Source organism: Hevea brasiliensis, chromosome 12 (assembly GCF_030052815.1).
Source record: "Hevea brasiliensis isolate MT/VB/25A 57/8 chromosome 12, ASM3005281v1, whole genome shotgun sequence".
In the NCBI taxonomy this organism is placed as follows: Eukaryota; Viridiplantae; Streptophyta; class Magnoliopsida; order Malpighiales; family Euphorbiaceae; genus Hevea; species Hevea brasiliensis.
In genome coordinates this window covers 12,663,353-12,681,824 of record NC_079504.1, presented here as the reverse complement: position 1 = coordinate 12,681,824, position 18,472 = coordinate 12,663,353, and the positions used below count along the sequence as shown (strand labels likewise).

The 18,472-nt window shown below is 29.8% G+C and overlaps 2 protein-coding genes across 2 annotated transcripts; one reads left to right on the top strand and one right to left on the bottom strand.

Annotated features, from left to right (window-relative positions):
- The first annotated feature begins 742 nt into the window (after positions 1-742).
- Positions 743-4,030, top strand: LOC110669394 (trihelix transcription factor DF1). The gene is made up of 2 exons (XM_021831048.2): positions 743-1,240; positions 1,928-4,030. Exons 1-2 carry the CDS (start codon positions 951-953, stop codon positions 3,462-3,464), a joined length of 1,827 nt encoding a protein of 608 aa, XP_021686740.2. The 5' UTR covers positions 743-950; the 3' UTR covers positions 3,465-4,030.
- A 10,466-nt stretch (positions 4,031-14,496) lies between these two features.
- On the bottom strand, positions 14,497-17,706 carry LOC110669385 (trihelix transcription factor DF1). Its single transcript, XM_021831032.2, has 2 exons — positions 17,080-17,706; positions 14,497-16,495 (listed from the first exon to the last, which is right to left on the bottom strand). The coding sequence occupies exons 1-2, from the start codon at positions 17,442-17,444 to the stop codon at positions 14,899-14,901; spliced, it is 1,962 nt and encodes a 653-aa protein (XP_021686724.2). The 5' UTR covers positions 17,445-17,706; the 3' UTR covers positions 14,497-14,898.
- Positions 17,707-18,472: the final 766 nt, after the last annotated feature.

The following is an 18,472-nucleotide window of genomic DNA, read 5'->3' as shown; positions in this document are numbered from 1 at the left end:
AATAATATTTTAAAAACCCAATATTGTAGAATAATTAAATATTTAAAATTATATTATATGATTTTTCATGCATAAAATATGTATACATAAATGACAAGATTACGGGAATTATATATTTTTATAGATAAGTCTCAAGGCATAGCTTGTCGAAACTACTGTAATGTTGTCGATATCAAAATTGGTCCATTCTACCCACGTGGCTCTACGAGTTCCACGGTTTTGCCCCTATGGGATTGAGTTTGAAATCTAGATTCTTTATTTTCATAATGAGGGGCATTTTGGTCCAAAAAGAAGATATCCATATGCGGAATTTTTCTTTTTGGTTTAATATATCCTAGCTAGCCACCTTAGTAAATTATTAATCTCCTGGTCTAATATATTTTGCTTCTGATTAAAGGTCTCCATATTAGGGCTTTGATGGAGAATTTAAATAATGGGCAGTTTAGTAATTTGGAAAAAACCAACGTCTAGCTATTGGCCACTGAAATCCAAAACGCACCAAAAAGCAAAGCTGACCTACACGGGCCAACTTCTATTATCCCCATCGTCGCTATCTGCGCCTTACCTCTTTATAAATTTTCAATTACTATTTATTTATATTGTTAATAATTGAACAGTAAAATGTTTATCTTATAATATGAAAATATTATATTTATATGATTTTGTTTATTATTGCTTTTAAACAACAAAAAGAAAAGATATATAACTGAAGATTCCACAGCTTAATTACTTTGAGAAAACAAATGAGAAAAGCCTTGTTTCTATATTCTTTATTTTTTTTTTAAATAATTTTTTTTAATGATATTTTGACAGGCAGATCCCACCAAATAAACTAAACAAATTTTACCAACGGAACCCATCTTCATAAAACCCTTAATAGAATTCACCCTCTATTCGCTTTACATTTTATTTTCTTGGTAGCTGTAATTGCTAGATAGGGGACTACTCCTATGCAAGGTGACTCCAATACTGTGCCAGCGACCTCTGGGGTTGTCGACGTGGCCACCGCGACTATGGTCCATGAAGATGGTGAAGTTGGTGGTGGAGGTGGTGGTGCTCCAAATTCATCAGGTGAAGAAGATAAGAGTATTATTAGGGTTGACGAAGGTGACAGGATGAGCTATGGTGCAAACCGGTGGCCAAGACAAGAAACTTTGGCCTTGTTGAAGATAAGGTCAGACATGGATGCGGTGTTTCGTGACTCAAGCCTGAAAGGTCCATTATGGGAAGAGGTTTCCAGGTGATTGATTGATTTTTTTTTTCTTCTCTTTTTTCCATTTTTCTAATCATATAAATTGGTTAAATAGAAACTTTAAGCTGTAAGCTGTTTCTACTCATGCATGGAGATCTGTGTATTCTCACCTTTCTCTGAATTTTTAGGTTCTTCTCTCTTTTCTTTTTGGATCTTTCAAAAGCTTTAATTTATTATATGGGACATTTTGCAGTTTTCTTGGTCTTTGGATCTTCCATCGTTAATTAATTAATAGAGAAGGGGTTAATGTTGATCAATCTGCATCAACACAAAAGAAAAGTTTATGGTGTCATTAGATTTGAATTTTTCTTAATTTCTTTATAATCTAGGTTCTTCTGTAGCTGTACTGATAATTCTGTAGCTTTGTTTTGTTGTTTCTTTATTTTTCTTTCTTTCTTTGGTAGAGAGAAGGAATTCGCCTACTAAATTTGTATTGCTACCAACATGGTTGGTGTGGTTCCATGACTTCATAGTTTGTTAGGACTTCTCTTATCTTTTCTTTTCCCTTTTCATTTTGATCATCTCAGTGAGTTTTCTTTTATTTTTATTATTTTGGGTTTTTTTTTCTTTTTTTTTTCTTGTTTATTTTATGTCTCAATGGCTATTAGATCTTGTTCTACTCTTGAAATATTTTGATAAAATCAGAAATGAAAGTTCTTGAAATGTTGTCATCAGGAAGCTAGCTGAGCTTGGTTATCATCGAAGTGCCAAGAAATGTAAGGAAAAGTTCGAGAATGTGTACAAGTACCACAAGCGAACCAAAGAAGGTCGAACCGGCAAATCCGAAGGCAAAACTTATAGATTTTTCGATCAATTACAAGCTCTTGAAAATCATCATCACCATCAATCCCAGCTAGCAACACCAGCACGGCCACCGTCGTTACCCAAACTTCAACCTCCAATCACAACAACTGCTACATTGCCTTGGTCTAATAATCTTCCTAATGTTTCTCATGCTGCTGTTCCATCAACGACAAACACTGCGAATATTATTGCATCACATCAGAACAATAATGTTGCTCCTTCAGCTGATCCTGCAATCAATGCTATGCCATTATCTTCATCACAACCTTTAAATCCTTCTCAAAATATTTTCCCATCTTTTCAAAATCTTACTTCTCATCTTTTTTCGAGTTCTACTTCCTCCTCCACTGCATCTGACGAAGGGTATCAAACAACTCGAAAGAGAAAGAGATCAAAATGGAAGGATTTCTTGGAGAGGCTAACGAAGGATGTTATGAAGAAGCAAGAAGAGTTGCAAAGGAAGTTCTTGGAAACTGTAGAGAAACGCGAGCATGAAAGGATGGCATGCGAGGAAGCTTGGAGAATGCAAGAGATGGCAAGAATTAATAGAGAGCATGAAATTTTGATCCAAGAACGGACCACCGCTGCTGCTAAAGATGCTGCAGTTATTGCATTCTTGCAAAAAATATCGGGACAGCAAAACTCGATACAAACGGTAGATATTCCTCCACCACCACCACCACCAGTAGTGGCAGCGGCACCAGCATCAGCCCCAGCTCCACCTCAGTCACCAGGACCGGCATTGGCACCTGCAGCAGCTCCACCACAGCCTAGGCCAGCACCACCTCCTTCGCTACCAGTAGTAATGAATTTGGATGTTTCAAAAAAGGATAATGGACAGAATAACGCCGTTGTATCAAGCTCTTCTAGATGGCCAAAAGTTGAAGTCCAAGCTCTTATTAATCTCAGAACCAATCTTGATACTAAGTATCAAGAAAATGGACCTAAAGGACCTCTGTGGGAGGAAATCTCAGCAGGAATGCAAAAGCTTGGATATAACAGGAGTGCGAAAAGATGCAAAGAGAAATGGGAGAATATAAACAAGTATTTCAAGAAAGTGAAAGAAAGCAGCAAGAATAGGTCTGAAGACTCAAAAACATGTCCATACTTCCACCAACTCGATGTTCTATACAAGGAAAAGAGCAAGACTAATGAGAGTTCGGCCAACAATGGAGATCATGCTTCAGTTCATCCCATAACCACAATGGAGCCCTTAATGGTACGGCCGGAGCAGCAATGGCCTCTTCAACATGAAAACCAGTCGGAAAAATTAATGGATCACGATGACGACATTGAAGAAGATGACGACAACGACGGAGAGACCGAAGAAGAAGATGAAGGAGGAGGAAGAGGTTGTTTTGAGGTAGTAGCAAGCAAACCTGCAGCTTCAGTGGGCAATGGTGAGTGAGACAAGGTAGGGAAGCTTCTTACCCCAGGAAATTAAATTAATCAATGGAGGACATTTTTACAGCAAGGTTAATTAATCAAAGGAATGGCGAAGAGAGTGAAATTTTCCAAATTCAGATTCTTACGGTGGAAGAAGGTGGAAGCAATCTGAGACAAAATGGCCAGGCTGCACATAGATGTTTCAGAAGTGGATGAAGGTGCCGAAGCTAGCTGTAGTTGGCAACCACACTTCTTTAATTTTATTTATGTGCCCATACGCATATGTCCCATTTCTACAGTGGGATGACCAATATTAATTTGTGTCAATTTCCCTTTTTTTTTAATAATTTTCTGTTTGAAAAAGTAATTATTTGTTAATTATTTATATATTGTAACATAAAGAAATTAAGAAACTGGGTGGAGATGGACTGCACAAAATAAAGACGATAAAGATATAGAGAACATTAGTTTTTGTATTTTACTTTGTGTCCAATCCATTAGGGAGATCATAGAACAAATAAACAAACCACTGCTGTATCTTTCTTTCTGTTCATTAGTGTACTGATACTGTGATTTGATTTAAGTATAGTCTTCCTCTTTGGATGATCTCATGCCTTTGTCAAACTTTAATATATATATATATATATATATATATATATATATATATATATATATATATATATATATATATATATATAAAGAGAGAGAGAATTAGAGAAAAATGGATAACAGGATGATGATTTAGATATTTTCCCATCAGGGAAATTCAGAGGGAAAATAAAATAGTCATATCCAAGAAAAATATGAGAGAGAGGACAATAAACTAAATAACCCAAGTTGGAGTAGGGCCTTTTGTAACATGGCAACATCACATGAAGGGTCATAAAATGAATGGTTCTACCAAGAGGAATCTTCTAAGTTATCTTCAGTTAGAATTACAATTTTGTGTATGGAATTAATTATTAATGGTTTCCATGTGTTGACTTTCCATTATATTTTGATTATTAATTATAAATTTTTTGATCAATCAACTCGTCATTCAATCAGAAAAGTTGAGCATTATATATTCATTACAGGGTTATTTTCCTCTCTGGCTTATGTATTACGTACTACAGTGGTGGGTATGTGTAGTGCCCAGTTTCTTGGGATTATATATAGATTATTAGCCATTACACGTTGAGGGTCCACAAACAAAATTGAGTGGTCATCATGATCTAAATGAATGTAGATATTCTGTTATACAGTTAACATTGTTAAGATTTGGAAGCTCCAGTAGCTATCATGCATACGCACAAGAGTCACAGGACACATAACTGTGTCCTCAGTAACATCTTTCATAGCTCAGGATAAGCTGTGCAGCTGAGAATTTCTGACATTTACTGTTATATAGGTTGCCTTTTTTTTTCTCATCCTGATGATTTATTATTGAAATTAATTTTTTTTTTAGAAAAAAGGGTAGAATTAAATAAGATTCAATAAATTTATATACCAGTATATGAGTTGTGCAGTTGAATTATGTTTTTCTTTTTACCTGTGCAAGCGAGAGATGCAAGTTGTGCACGAGGGACGCACGTGGAGTGAACTGGGCAGGCAGCTTTTACAGAGTGTACTGCTGAGGTTTTATTTTATTACACCTTAGCCTCAACAACAGACTGCTTCCTTGTGAAAAAAAAAAAAAAATACAGACTGCTCCAACCTTAGCTTTAACAGAAGCTCAAAAAATTTATTACAAACAAAAACCTATGTCTATAATCACATTACTAAGGACCCCTTACTAGCCTAGTCTCCAAAAATTAATGGCTCTGTGCCCTACGGGAGGCCACTTTTTGGGCCATTGAAACTATTATTAGTCCATGTGCTATTTGTCTGTCTTTTTATTTTTACTTTATTTTATATGGAATCACAGAGTGTGATAGAGACTTGAATATAACTGAAAATTTACTCATATCAAAAGTAGACTTGCCAATCTGCTTGGCTTGATTAAATGGTTGAAATTATAATATTTATTTAATAAATTTATGTATTTTCTGAATATTTCTATTATAAAAATAATGAATTTATCGATTAAACATGTGGACTTTTTTGAAATATTTTTAAATGATAAAATAAATGTTTAACATTAAATTTTATTCTAATAATTTTTTAGAGGAATAATTTTTTTTTATTTGATTCACCTCTATTTTTTTTCCTTAATTTTTTTATTATTTAATTACTCTATATGTGTGTAGAGGGGGAACATTGGTATTTCTCAAAATAGCATTCATTATTTTTCTTATTTACAACGATACTTTATATATATATATATATATATATATGAAGGAGTGGACATTAGTTTTGTCAAAAATACTTTTCATGATTTATATTATTTACAAAAATAAGAAGATATTTTATTTTCAATGAATAACTTTTTTATTAAATCTTAATAGATTTTTATCACTATCTTATAATTATTTATATAAAAATATTTTAATACAATAATAAATATTTTATTTACTTTTCATCAATAATAATAATAATAATAATAATAATAATAATAATAATATATCCAAATCATTTCATATCGGAAAAATTTCAATAATAATAATAATTTAAAAATAAATTATTAGTAAAAATAATTATTATCTAAGACCTTTTCTATTAAAGTTTAAGTTGTTTTATTTTATATGAATAGCTTTTTTTTTTAATGAATCCTAATATATATATATATATATATATATATATATATCTTATAATTTATCTAAAATTTTTTAATACCATTATATTTGAATTTATGTAAAAGAACAAGAAAATAAATTAGTTTTTATTAGACAAATATATTAATTCTTTTATTAATGTTTTTAAGTTTTCTTTTAATTTACTTTCTTATACTTTTTTTCAAAAAATATTTCATATAAAATAAGTTTATATTTTATTTTAATTATAGATATATTTCTAAAATTTTTATTGCAACGAAATGTATTGTAAAAAATAATTCAAATTCATTGATTTGTAAAATAATATTTAATTAATATTTAATATATAACAAAATTATATGAATTTATAATTTTTAAATAATACATAATTACATACAAAGTATATAAAATAAGTTATATATATATATATATATATATATATATATATATATATATATATATATATATGAGAAAAAGCATTTAAATAAGTAAATATATATTATTAAAAAATTAATAATTAACATAATATGTTAAGTATTAATTTAATTATTATGTTAATTATTAATTTAATTTTAAAATTAATATAATTAAAAAGATTATTAAAATTTATAATACTAATTTTTTTAACTGGTAAATTATTAAAAGTCTAAAAATGTTAATATGTTTACATGTAAAAAAAATATAATTTTTTTTAATACTATAATCTTATCATAATTTGATAAATAGTTAATGCATATAAAAAGAATTAGGAACCATACTTTAAATATAAAATTGTTATTCCAATTTAATAGATTCATATTTCTATATAAATATAAATTGATTTTTTTTTAAAAAGAGTCTAATTTTCATATGAATATAAGTATTACTAATGTCATTGTATTTTTTATTTTATTAACATTATTTTTTATTTTTTATATAAGAAAATTAGTTAATAAATTATTATTTATAAATAATTTACTAATGTTAATATATTTTTCTTTTTTTTTCTTAAAATTTTTCTCCATATCATAAAAAAAATGAAATTATGCAAAATATTATATATCAAATAAAAATTAATAGTATTGGTATTTATTGTTATATGTGTGCATGATTGATTCTATCAAACAAAATTAAAAGATTGAATAGAAAATAATTAGAATTAAAAAAGATCAATATGATATGAAATTACATCAAATTGAATTTATTTCATTGTTATATATATAAACTCTTAAATAGTGTTAGAAAAAATTTAGATTTTTTACACTAATTATATATATTTTATAAAAATTATAAGATATTAAAAGCTAATTAGTCTTGATAAATTCAACATTTCATTATTGAAGAAATTTAACATAAAAATATATGAACAAGCAAAATAATAAATAGTTAAATTTATATATTTATAAAACACTTATTATTATTCAATTATATTATAATAATAAATTTTTCATAATAAATCTCACCTTTGATCATATTCACTGATAAATTTTTAATTTCTTATTTTTATTAATATACTTTCGTTCTCATTGACTTAAAAAATTAATAATAATAATAATATTATTATTATATTATTATGCATAAAAAAATATTAAATCACAGATATATATATATATATATATATATATATATATATATATATATATATATATATATATAGCAGTATCGTGGATAGCGGCTCGCCACAACTTATTACGTTTGGTAGACTTCATATGTCAACTATACATGAGTTGTCTTTATATGGTTTACATATTTGATTATATACATAAGTTTGAATTTGATAGACAACTCATATCCAGTTATATGAAGTCTACCAATTAGTTGTGCGAGCCATGATTCATTAATAAGATATTACAAATATTTTTATAGTCATTATATATATATATATATATATATATATATATATATATATATATATATAATGTTATCGTGAGCTTTGAAAGTCCAATCTTATTGCCACGTAAATTTGTAAAATAAAAGAAGTGAGGTCGGTGGCACTATAGTCAATCACTCTGATGCTCAAATTAGCAAAAACATAATGAAAAGATGATTTAGGATTTGATTTGAGATAGTGTGTATGCATACCTTACCTCGGGTTCTTCTTGAGATAGTATATATGCATACCTTACCTCAGGTTCTTCTTTGATATTTATAGTTTTTTAAGAAAATAATAGTTACTTTAATTGCGGAGGTAATTTCGGGTGGACATTTCGAGATTTTCTCTTAAATAATCGGCCTTCCTTTCTTTGATACTGTTATTATTTGGTATAGGTTATACTCGGCTAGCTAGGCGAGCAGAAATATTGTTGATTGGTCTGGGCCTAAATCGGCTTACATTTGGTTCAGACTTAGACTGTTTGATTTAAGTAACCTTTCACTCGGTTTTGATCCTTTAGGTGAATATTAACATTTTGACTGTCATGTTGAATAATTTTATGCGAGTGTTGGCTATCTGACTTGAGTAGTAATATATATTAAAAATAACCCATTCATATTAAAATTAAAAAAAAATTACTATAAATAACTAATAAGTGTTAGGTGCAGTTATAAAACTCATTACGTATGTAAGAGGATAATGCATGTTTGATTTTTGGAGAAGGTATTATTGAAAGAGACAATTACAAATTTTAAAAAAAGATTAATTTTCTTTAAAACATAAAACAGATATAAAGGGATACACCCTAGTAAATAAAAAGGAACGAATGGTACTATAAATCGCTTAAAACGACAACGTATTATACTCACAGGTCGCGCACATGAAGTTTTCGAGATGCGCCATCGATGGAGACAAAACAACAACGTACCATTTTGGCTACGTAACTTACGTTTGAGATGGTCAATGGCACAATTAACTCTTCTATTATCATTTTATTTTCTCCCATATTTTAAAAATTTATCAAATAATTTATGAATTCGGAAAATTATTAAAAATTCTAAATTATATAATTCATGTAATTTTTTTTAAAATATTACAGAAAAAAAATTACAGAAAAAATATGGAATAAGACGGTAACTATTGTCGGACATTAGAGATACTAATTAGGGTTGCATCAATCAATGCCAAATGTAAATGATATATCAACTTTGAAGTAAAAGGGTCAACAGCGATGAAATGTAGTATGTGATAAGAATTTGCCACGGGGCAAAATTTGCAGAGCGCAAGAGATGCCGGCCGGAGGTCACAGCTTTCAGGTACAAGTTGCATATCCCTTTCATGAACAAAGTAGTAAAGAGATCATTTACATTGTCTAAGACAAAATCGAACCCACTTGCACTCAAGTTAATGTCAAAAAAAACCAATTTCATTCGGTCCAATTTAGCCTTTGTCCATGACCATGGCTGTGTCTGAAAATTATGTTTAATCACTATTTAATTTTTCAATATAATCACATGTCAATAAAAAGATTATAACAAACCTAGCACAACTATCTCAACTAAATAGTCTCTCCATGGAACTGCAAGCTAGGCAGAGTATAAGTAATTGCAACTTTATTAAGTAAAGAACTAAGTATATACCGGAGAACCCAGGAAAGACTAGATAAAGCTCAGGCTCTCTTAATCTCATGTAGCTTAAAAGAACACCTACTTTGAGATACCCACTAACGCATGGAGACTCATGGATAAAGATTTCATCCAGGTTAGTCATAGATCAGCTATTGGATTGATGGAAGTATAGTGGCCACAAAGACTCGTCAAAAGTCCCATCTAAAATGGGTTACTAAAAGACTGGAAAAGCCCTACAATGAAACTAACACAAATTAAAGAAAACTTAAAAAAAAAAACATATAAAAGAAAGAGGGAGAGGGGGAGGGGGAGGTTCGACAACCACCCCCCTGAAATTGAGAGTTGGTTTTCTGAGTGTAGAGAGAGAGAGAGGAGAGTTTGTTTTTTCCCCTTTAGAGAGAGAAGTTGGTGTCCTTGTTCTTTTTATTAAAAAAAAAAAATTAAGTAGACTAATATGAATAATTCGAATTTAAATTCGTTCAATAGTTCAATATATATACATACCTATAACAATAATTACAAAAATAAAGAAATATGAAAGTACGTATAGATTCTATATATCTGAAACTAAATGATTATGGGATGGTGCTTATAATAATAATAATAATAATAATAATAATAATAATAATAATTTTGATTTTATATAAAAGTAAGTTTAATATTTTTTAAATTAAATATTTTTATCCTTTATAAAATTAAATATTTATACAAATAATATATATTTTATATTGTACTAATTTTGTACGTATCTTAATTAATTTTATATAATTTTCAAAATTAATATATTTAATTTAAATATTGTTGAACTTTTTTATATAATATTAAACTTATAATAAATACATTTTTTTTTCTTTCTCCTTTTTTCAAAAGTATAAAGTATGAAATCATATTATGAGAAATTATATTTCCAATTAGTATTTTTTTTTTTTTGACGCTCTACCTTCTTGGCTTTTTTACACAATTTGAAATGAAAACCAAACATAATTTCGAAAATTGCATGATGAATTAATGAGCAATTTATGTTTTATATTATCAAAATGAATAATTAATTGTGAGATCAGAATTAGAAATCAAAACATGTAACACGAATAATTTCTTTAAATAAAAAAGCATAATTATAAATGGCTTATCTTAAAAAAAATTATAAATTCAAATTTATATAAAAATAAATTTATAAATAAATTAAATATTTATATTTATATTCATACATTCATTCATTGTGCATATATTAATTAATCCTTTATATATCTTAATATAAATAATTTAATTTAATTGTTTAATTTATTTTCATATAAAATTTAATTTATATTTATGTAATTAAAATTATATAAAAAAAATTTTATTTAAATATAATTTATTATAAATTTAAAATATAAATATATAAAAAAGAGTGAATTTCACTGCATGAATCACGATAGTCTCTAGTAAGAAAAGTCCAATTATATAGCTAGGCATTTTCCATCCATGTGTTATGCGTTAAGGTTGATTTTTTTGACCTCTTTAATTGCTAACGGTAAGCTACAAAGAAAATACTTTCCATAATTTAATGACTTGTAAATGTGGAAAAGGGCAAATTAGGGGGCAGTGCATGTGGTACGTGTCAAACATGAATTAATTAAATTCAAAGCCTGCAGCTTAATTTAATTTGTTCCTTTTCAAAATCCTCTCATCTTAAACAATAAAAAAAATGTGCCATCAAAAAATAAAACTTTTTCTCACCCTTTTTTTTTTATTTTTCTTTAAATTTTAAAAATTCAATAAAAAAATTGCACGGCTCGAAAAAATATAAAATTTACATTTTAATACTAATTTAAAAAAATTTTTAAGTGTTACGCTTTAGATTATTTGAAATGTTATGAGATTTAGTGCTACTAAAATCGTTTAAAATTATGAGATTTTACTGATTAAATTATATAATAAAATAAATAATTTTCTATAAATGGAGATATTGGGATAAAGATTTGATATCTAAAAAAGAAGAAAAAGCCATACTTCAATTTCACAAGTTGAATTAATTATATAAATATATATATGAGAGAGTGACTTTTCATTGAGTGACTCATTCAATGAAATTATTATTTTTGAAATTATTTTCAGTGACTATGTGGATTGTGGACCCATATGTAGGGAAAGCAGAATTACAAAATTGGGTATATATGTGGGCATTTAGGTTGAAATTGTGGTTGGGAAAATATATTTTTAAATATATTAATTAAAGAATATTATAATTATAAAAATAATAAAATAATTTTTCAAGTACTTTTTTTATTAATATTTAAAAATATTTTTGTTATAATGAGGAGGAGGAGGAGAATTCCATAACTGTGCAACAGAATATCTATTCCTATCCATAAATAATACAGACCAATCAATTCGTGGGACACAACTTTAATGGGCAAAATTTTGCACCAATTTTCATGAAGTTGGACAGGAGAGACCAAGAATCGCAGGGTATCCCTACAATTTTCAATTTACATAAAATGCACCAATTTTTGCTAAAGAAATATGGCATTTCCTTTGTTTTTTAAAGACATGTCCACATTATTATTTGAGAATCAAAATTACTACTAGCTATTCTCAAAATATAAAGCATGCAATACCCTTTTAATTTTTCTTTAAAAATATAAATATACATAATAATATTATATTCTCTCAATCCCACAATTATTATTCTTGCCCACTTATTTTGAGAATTTTATAAATGTATAGGGATTCTTAATTTTCGGTTTTATTTGGAAAGATTCTTATATTTATAATTTCTTTTATCATTGCAACAAATTTAAATTTTAACAACATTTTTTCAATGATATTTTGTATTTAATATTAAAGTAGTAAATAACATCAAATTAAAATAATATATAATATAACAAATAATATATAGAATATCATTTATTGACCAAGCAAGGTCTGTCAAGGTCTAATGATTTTATTGCACGGTTGTAAGAGAAGAGTTGTGCTAAGTGCTTCCGCTGTGTTTATGTTGTTGGTCCTCTGTTAGGGCTTAGCTCTTCAATCATGCAATAGATCTCGTTCTTCTGGCTTATTTCGGGGCTTGTCTCTTTAGAGTAGTTGTTAGCCGTTATGTTTTCTGTTTTGTTTATTTTTCTTTGTTAGGCTTGGTCTTCCATTTTTCTCTGGTTGTTGATCAATTTAGCTTTGTTTTATGATGTATCGTGTTTTCTCCAGGTTCTTTTATTTATCTTCCATCATCTTAGGTTGAGCACATTGAGGAAGTCTGCTGACTTGATCTAATTGGTTGGTGTAAGCTAAATTCTTCCTGGCTTCTATATATATATATATATATGCTGTTAATTAATATGAAAATAATGTTAAAAGTTTTAGTTTATAGAATTTATGCACATCACTTGATTTTTAACTGATAATTCTTATTAATAATATATTTTAAATTTTTAATAGTATGTAATATATACTGTTAAAGTCTATATTTGTTACAGTGTATTGATAATTCTATTTTTATAAAAAAAATCTATATTGAATATTGTAAATAAAAACAAAAAAAAAGGTGAAATTTCAATTCAATTTAATTATAACATGCATTATTGTAAAAATGATAAGGGTGAAATTTCAATTCAATTATAGTAAAAATGATAGGATATTCTATATCAAAGCTATAAGTATCCATCGAACCATTTAAAATTTATTTCAATATATGATATATTTTCAATGTTAATATCTTTATAATAAAAGGAAATTTCCAATGAGAAGAAATAAGTATACAAATTAAATCATATTAATCCTATATTTAAAACTTTGTATTTTCTTTTGCATCAAAATTTTAAGTAATTAATCTCTATCTTAATTAATAATACAAATAGCTCAATTAATACATAAAAAAATTGTTAAAAATTTGACTACTAATAACAAATTTATTGAAATGAAATGAAAATTAAATATTTTACTAATACAAATTAAAATTTGGCATCACATTGAAATTCAATAGAAGTTAATTTAATCAATAAAATAATTGAAGATCCATATTATTTGTTAATTAAATTTTAAAAAAACCGACACCATGAGAGCTGAATTTTCACACAAAATCTACAAAATTGAGCCAATTAATTAGAGGATGTTTAGATTAACTTATGAAAATCAACTTATAAATATTTAGTTTTTATAAGTTAATTTGAGCTTTATAAATATTTAAAATTTTAAGCAGTTACATGTTTATTAAAATACTTATAAGTAAATGATAAATAGTTAATTTGTTTGGTAAAAAATAACTTATAAGTATATTTATTATTAAAATAATTAAAAATGATATTAAATGAGTTTAAAATGAGATAATATAATAAAATATTTAATCAAATTATTTTACAAGCACAGACTTATAAATATTCAAATGAAAAGCCGGTCTCCTTCAGCTTATTTTTTTCAATTTATAAATTTAATTTATAAACCTAAAAAAGTATTATAAACAAACAAGTAAGCTTATTTTTATAATTTAATTAGCGTATAAGTTAAAATAAATATCACAAATACTCTCTAAATTAAGTTATTAGTATGTTGTTAATTATTCAATTTCTTGGTACATGAAGAACCAGGAGGAAATAGCAATTAAAAACTGAAGAAGAAAGAGAAAAAAAACAAAAAAAAGAATTAAGTGAGTGTGTTAAGATTAGGCCCTGAGATTAGGAACTTAGAGAAGATTCTCATACTAGTGGACCTTTTGAAGGTCCATCCCCTGCATGTGATGTTGGCATGTAGTGGCAAGGTCCCTCTTGGAAAGGGCAGCCCTGGTGGCTGGTGCTCCTCCATTTTCAGTTTATGTCTTATATATCAACTACACACATCATAGTTTCCGCCCCAAGAGAAATTTTTTCTTTTCTATCCTATCTTTCTGCATCAACCCTTTAAAATTTAGCCATGAAAATTTGGAAAATGTTGAGCCATAGAAAAAATTAATTAAAAACCATTTCTAAATTGTAACATTTACACCACCATGGAAAATAAAAGAAAAATACAACACTAGTCTCATTTTTCATTTATTCTTTTTGAACCTGAAACTCTCTTCTTCTTCTTCCTCTCACCTTATTTATTTAGCAAAAAATAAATAAATTATAAAAATAATTAAACATATAATCCACTGACTAAATGCTATGGATCCCTCACCATGTGTTTTCTTGCTTACAAGTTGACGAGATTCTTCCACCCCAATTCACGGCTGCCGGAATCTTGCCCATCACCGCTTGCAACTTGCAACTCCAATTAGGATCTAAGAACGCCTCTCACAAAAATTCTCTTTTCTTGCTTTTTGTTCTTTGGCCTTAAAATACTTCAAAACTCTCACCCAGCAGCTGAGCTCATTGTTGCTGGCCTGTTGGCTACAATTTCATATCCTCCGGCTTCATCTTCTTCTTCTTCTTCATCATCATCATCATCATCATCTTTCTCATCGTCATCTTGATGATTCTGTTGATCCTGATCACTTTCCAAATCTTCCATGACTGAATCATCAGCTGGGCCATGTTCTTGTTGAGGAGGAGGCCATTGCTGCTCTGGCCGTACCATTAAAGGCACTGAATTCTCAGGCTTGAATTCAATGTTTGATGAAGGGTCGCTCTTGTTCTTCTCTTTATATAAAGCATCAAGTTGGTGAAAGTATGGACATGTTTTTGAATCTTCAGGCCTTTTCTTGTTGCTCTCTTTCACTTTCTTGAAGTACTTGTTTATGTTTTCCCATTTCTCTTTGCATCTTTTCGCACTTCGATTGTAGCCAAGCTTTCTCATTCCAGCTGAGATATCCTCCCATAGTGGCCCTTTTGGTCCATTTTCTTGGTACTTGGAATCAAGATGAGTCCTTAGCTTAATTAAAGCTTCAACTTCTACCTTAGGCCATCTCGAAGAGCTTGCTGGCGTGAAACTCTGATCCCCATTACCTGATTTCGTTTCCAGATTTATCGCAGGCTGTGGCGTCACTGCAGATGCCATTGGTACCACAGTTATGGGTTGTGGTGTTGGGGCTCGAGCTGGTGCTGGTGGCTGTGGCGGCGGTGGTGGCTTTGCCAGTGGTGGCTGCTGTGCCTGTGGTGGTGGAGGATTATTCTGAAGTTGACCTGGATTTTGCTGGTCAGATAGCTTCTGCAAAAATGCCATTATGGCAGCATCCTTTGCAGCGGCTATGGATCTTTCTTGGGCTAAAATTTCTCGCTCTCTATTGATTCTTGCCATTTCTTGCATCCTCCAGGATTCTTCCCTCACCATTCTATCGTGTTCGCGTTTCTCTATTGCTTCCAAGAATTTCCTTTGCATATCCTCTTGCTTGTGTATCACTTCCTTCATTATCCTCTCGAAGAAGTCCTTCCATTTCCTTTTCTTCCTATGCCGCCCATGGATTTCAACGTCTGACGATGTGGATGAAGAGGTGGAATTGGAGAGGAGATCTGGGGAAAAGTTAGAGAAAGAAGATGGGTTTATTGTAGGGTTTGTTGTTTCTTGTGCTGAGGGTAAGATTGTAGGGTTTGTTAATGGAAATGAAGGGATTGAGAGGTTTATTCCTGTTGTGACAATGCCTTGAGACATACTAGTAGTAGCTACTGGTGTTGCTTTAGTTATCGTCGATGGAACAGTACTAATAGGAGATGCACCAACACTAAGAGCCGGAGGATTAACCACTGGCATTGCTATGGTTGTCACCGCTGGAGTTTGAGGCGTCACCGCTGGAGTTTGAGGCTTCACCTGCTGCGGTTGCTGTGGTGGTGGTGATGAGAGTGAAAAAGAAGCATGATTCTCAAACGCTGCTAATTGATCGAAAAATCGATACGTTTTGCCTTCTTGTTTACCAGTTCGGCCTTCTCTGGTTCTCTTGTGGTACTTGTACACGTTCTCGAACTTCTCCTTGCATTTCTTCGCACTTCGATTATAACCAAGCTCTGCTAGCTTCCTGAAAACAGCAGTTTCCAACAAAAGAAAAACCAATTCTTTTTTTATATCCCATCTTAAATAATTATATTCAGCAAATTCTTGGCACATAAAATAAACATGCAAGAACCCATAAATCCATAATTAAGAGAATAAACATCATTCCGATAAATTCAAGGAAAGAGCTAAAAGCTGGAAATGATTGGATCGAATGTGTATATTGATGAACACATTAGACCATTGGGAATTATATTTAAGAGCTAAAGATAATCTTAATTCTCCTATTTAATGGAGAATCATGTACAATTCAGGCTTAGTTTTCGATCTGAATTACTGCAAATAAATATTTAATTTCTTCTCCTGCAGGAGCTGAAGTTTTCTGCAGAAAGAGCATTAAAGATGGAGAAATGGAGTCGGTTTAAAGCAAAAGGGTAATCAAAATCAGAGAGAAAAAGTGCAATTTGTCTGCATAGTATAAATTATAAAGAAAAACTAGCCAAGAAAAGGAGGGGAAAAAGGAAATAGAGAGAGATTTGAGTACTCTCAGATCTCCAGCATCAATAATGAAAAACCCAAAAAAATAAATAAATAAAACACTGTAATCACCTGGAAACCTCTTCCCACAAGGGACCCTTTACACTGGCATCTCGAAACGCCACGTCCATATCCGACCTTATTTTCAAGAGTGCCAAAGTCTCTTGTCTTGGCCACCGGTTACCTCCAAAGCTGCGGTCACCTTCATCGCCTCTTCCTTTATCATCTTCACATGAATTGTTCGAGCCCACATGCCCAACTTCACTAGAGCTTTCATGGGCACCACCACCACCAGGTAGCTGATGAGTAGAAGGAGCAGGAGGAGGATCGCTGCTACTTCCACCAGCAGTAGCAACACCACCACCACCACCACCACCACCACCAGCAACAGCGGCTGTTGTTGTGGTTGCTAGCAAACTACTTGAGTCCCCTAGCATAGGACTCTTTTGTTTCTCTCTGTTTCTTCAATTACAGTAGTTTTGCGTGCGTGGAAGAAAAATAAAAATAAAAATCACAAGAAAAAATAAAAATATACCATCATCAAAGCAAAAGAAGAAGGAGAATTCTGTCGAAGGTTTTATGAAGATGGCCTGTTGCGCTTGTATGGTGAATTTATTAATTTATTTCGGTGAGATCTGCTTGTCAATCTCAAGAAGTTGATTCTTTTTCTTTTTATATTTATATCACCAGTAATTTTTCCTTTTTTTTTTTTAGCTGTGGAATCTCTCTCTTTCTTTTCTTTTTTCTTTTTTTTTTTTTTTTTTAGGGTTAGCCGGTTACAAAGCATAGTAAGAGGTGTCACCTGCTGCCTCACAGTAATTATTGAAGTGGCACAGAAAGATATATAACAAATAAATATGTATTTTTATTTATTAATTATTAAAAAATAAAAAATAAAAAATAAAAAATAAAAAATAAAAAATTATTATTGCAGGAATTTATCAACGGCTGCACATAGAGACGGTGGTGACAATTAGTTGGTTTTTGTCCGTCCAGCTAAATTTAGTTAAAAGCCGGCCATGTAGGTCATCTTTTCTTATTTTTATTTTTATTATTTTAATTTTATTTATGTTTTTTGAGGCTGTTTTAAGGGTGAAGAAGATGAACATCAGGTTTGCTTTTAGGGGATTTTTAAGGGAGGGGGTTGGCTACATGGGGAAGCTAACTAGTGAAATTACAAAAATACCCCTAACATGGATATTACATTAACCTTTAATCATTGAACCTAAATTTCACAATTTTTTATTTCATCACCTGATTTGTGATCTGGGTTTGTCTCTGTAACTCAGAATTTTCTATGATTGTGGAATATTTTTCATTTGAAATTCCAAAATTGCCCTAGCCATTAGCTATACCAAAAGGGTTTATTTTTTATAGTGTGGTTGTGGTGGAAGGGGCCTACAGTGATTATGACAAATGTAGTTTGATTTCATAATTGTGCAAAGAAAATTGGGCATAAACTTAT

Excerpts from the sequence above, each read along its gene's own strand:
- LOC110669394 (XM_021831048.2), top strand. The coding sequence starts at position 951 with ATGCAAGGTGACTCCAATACTGTGCCAGCGACCTCTGGGGTTGTCGAC. Across the intron at positions 1,241-1,927 it reads TTATGGGAAGAGGTTTCCAG|GAAGCTAGCTGAGCTTGGTT; the intron begins GTGATTGATTGA and ends TGTTGTCATCAG.
- LOC110669385 (XM_021831032.2), bottom strand. The coding sequence starts at position 17,444 with ATGCTAGGGGACTCAAGTAGTTTGCTAGCAACCACAACAACAGCCGCT. Across the intron at positions 16,496-17,079 it reads TTGTGGGAAGAGGTTTCCAG|GAAGCTAGCAGAGCTTGGTT; the intron begins GTGATTACAGTG and ends TGCTGTTTTCAG.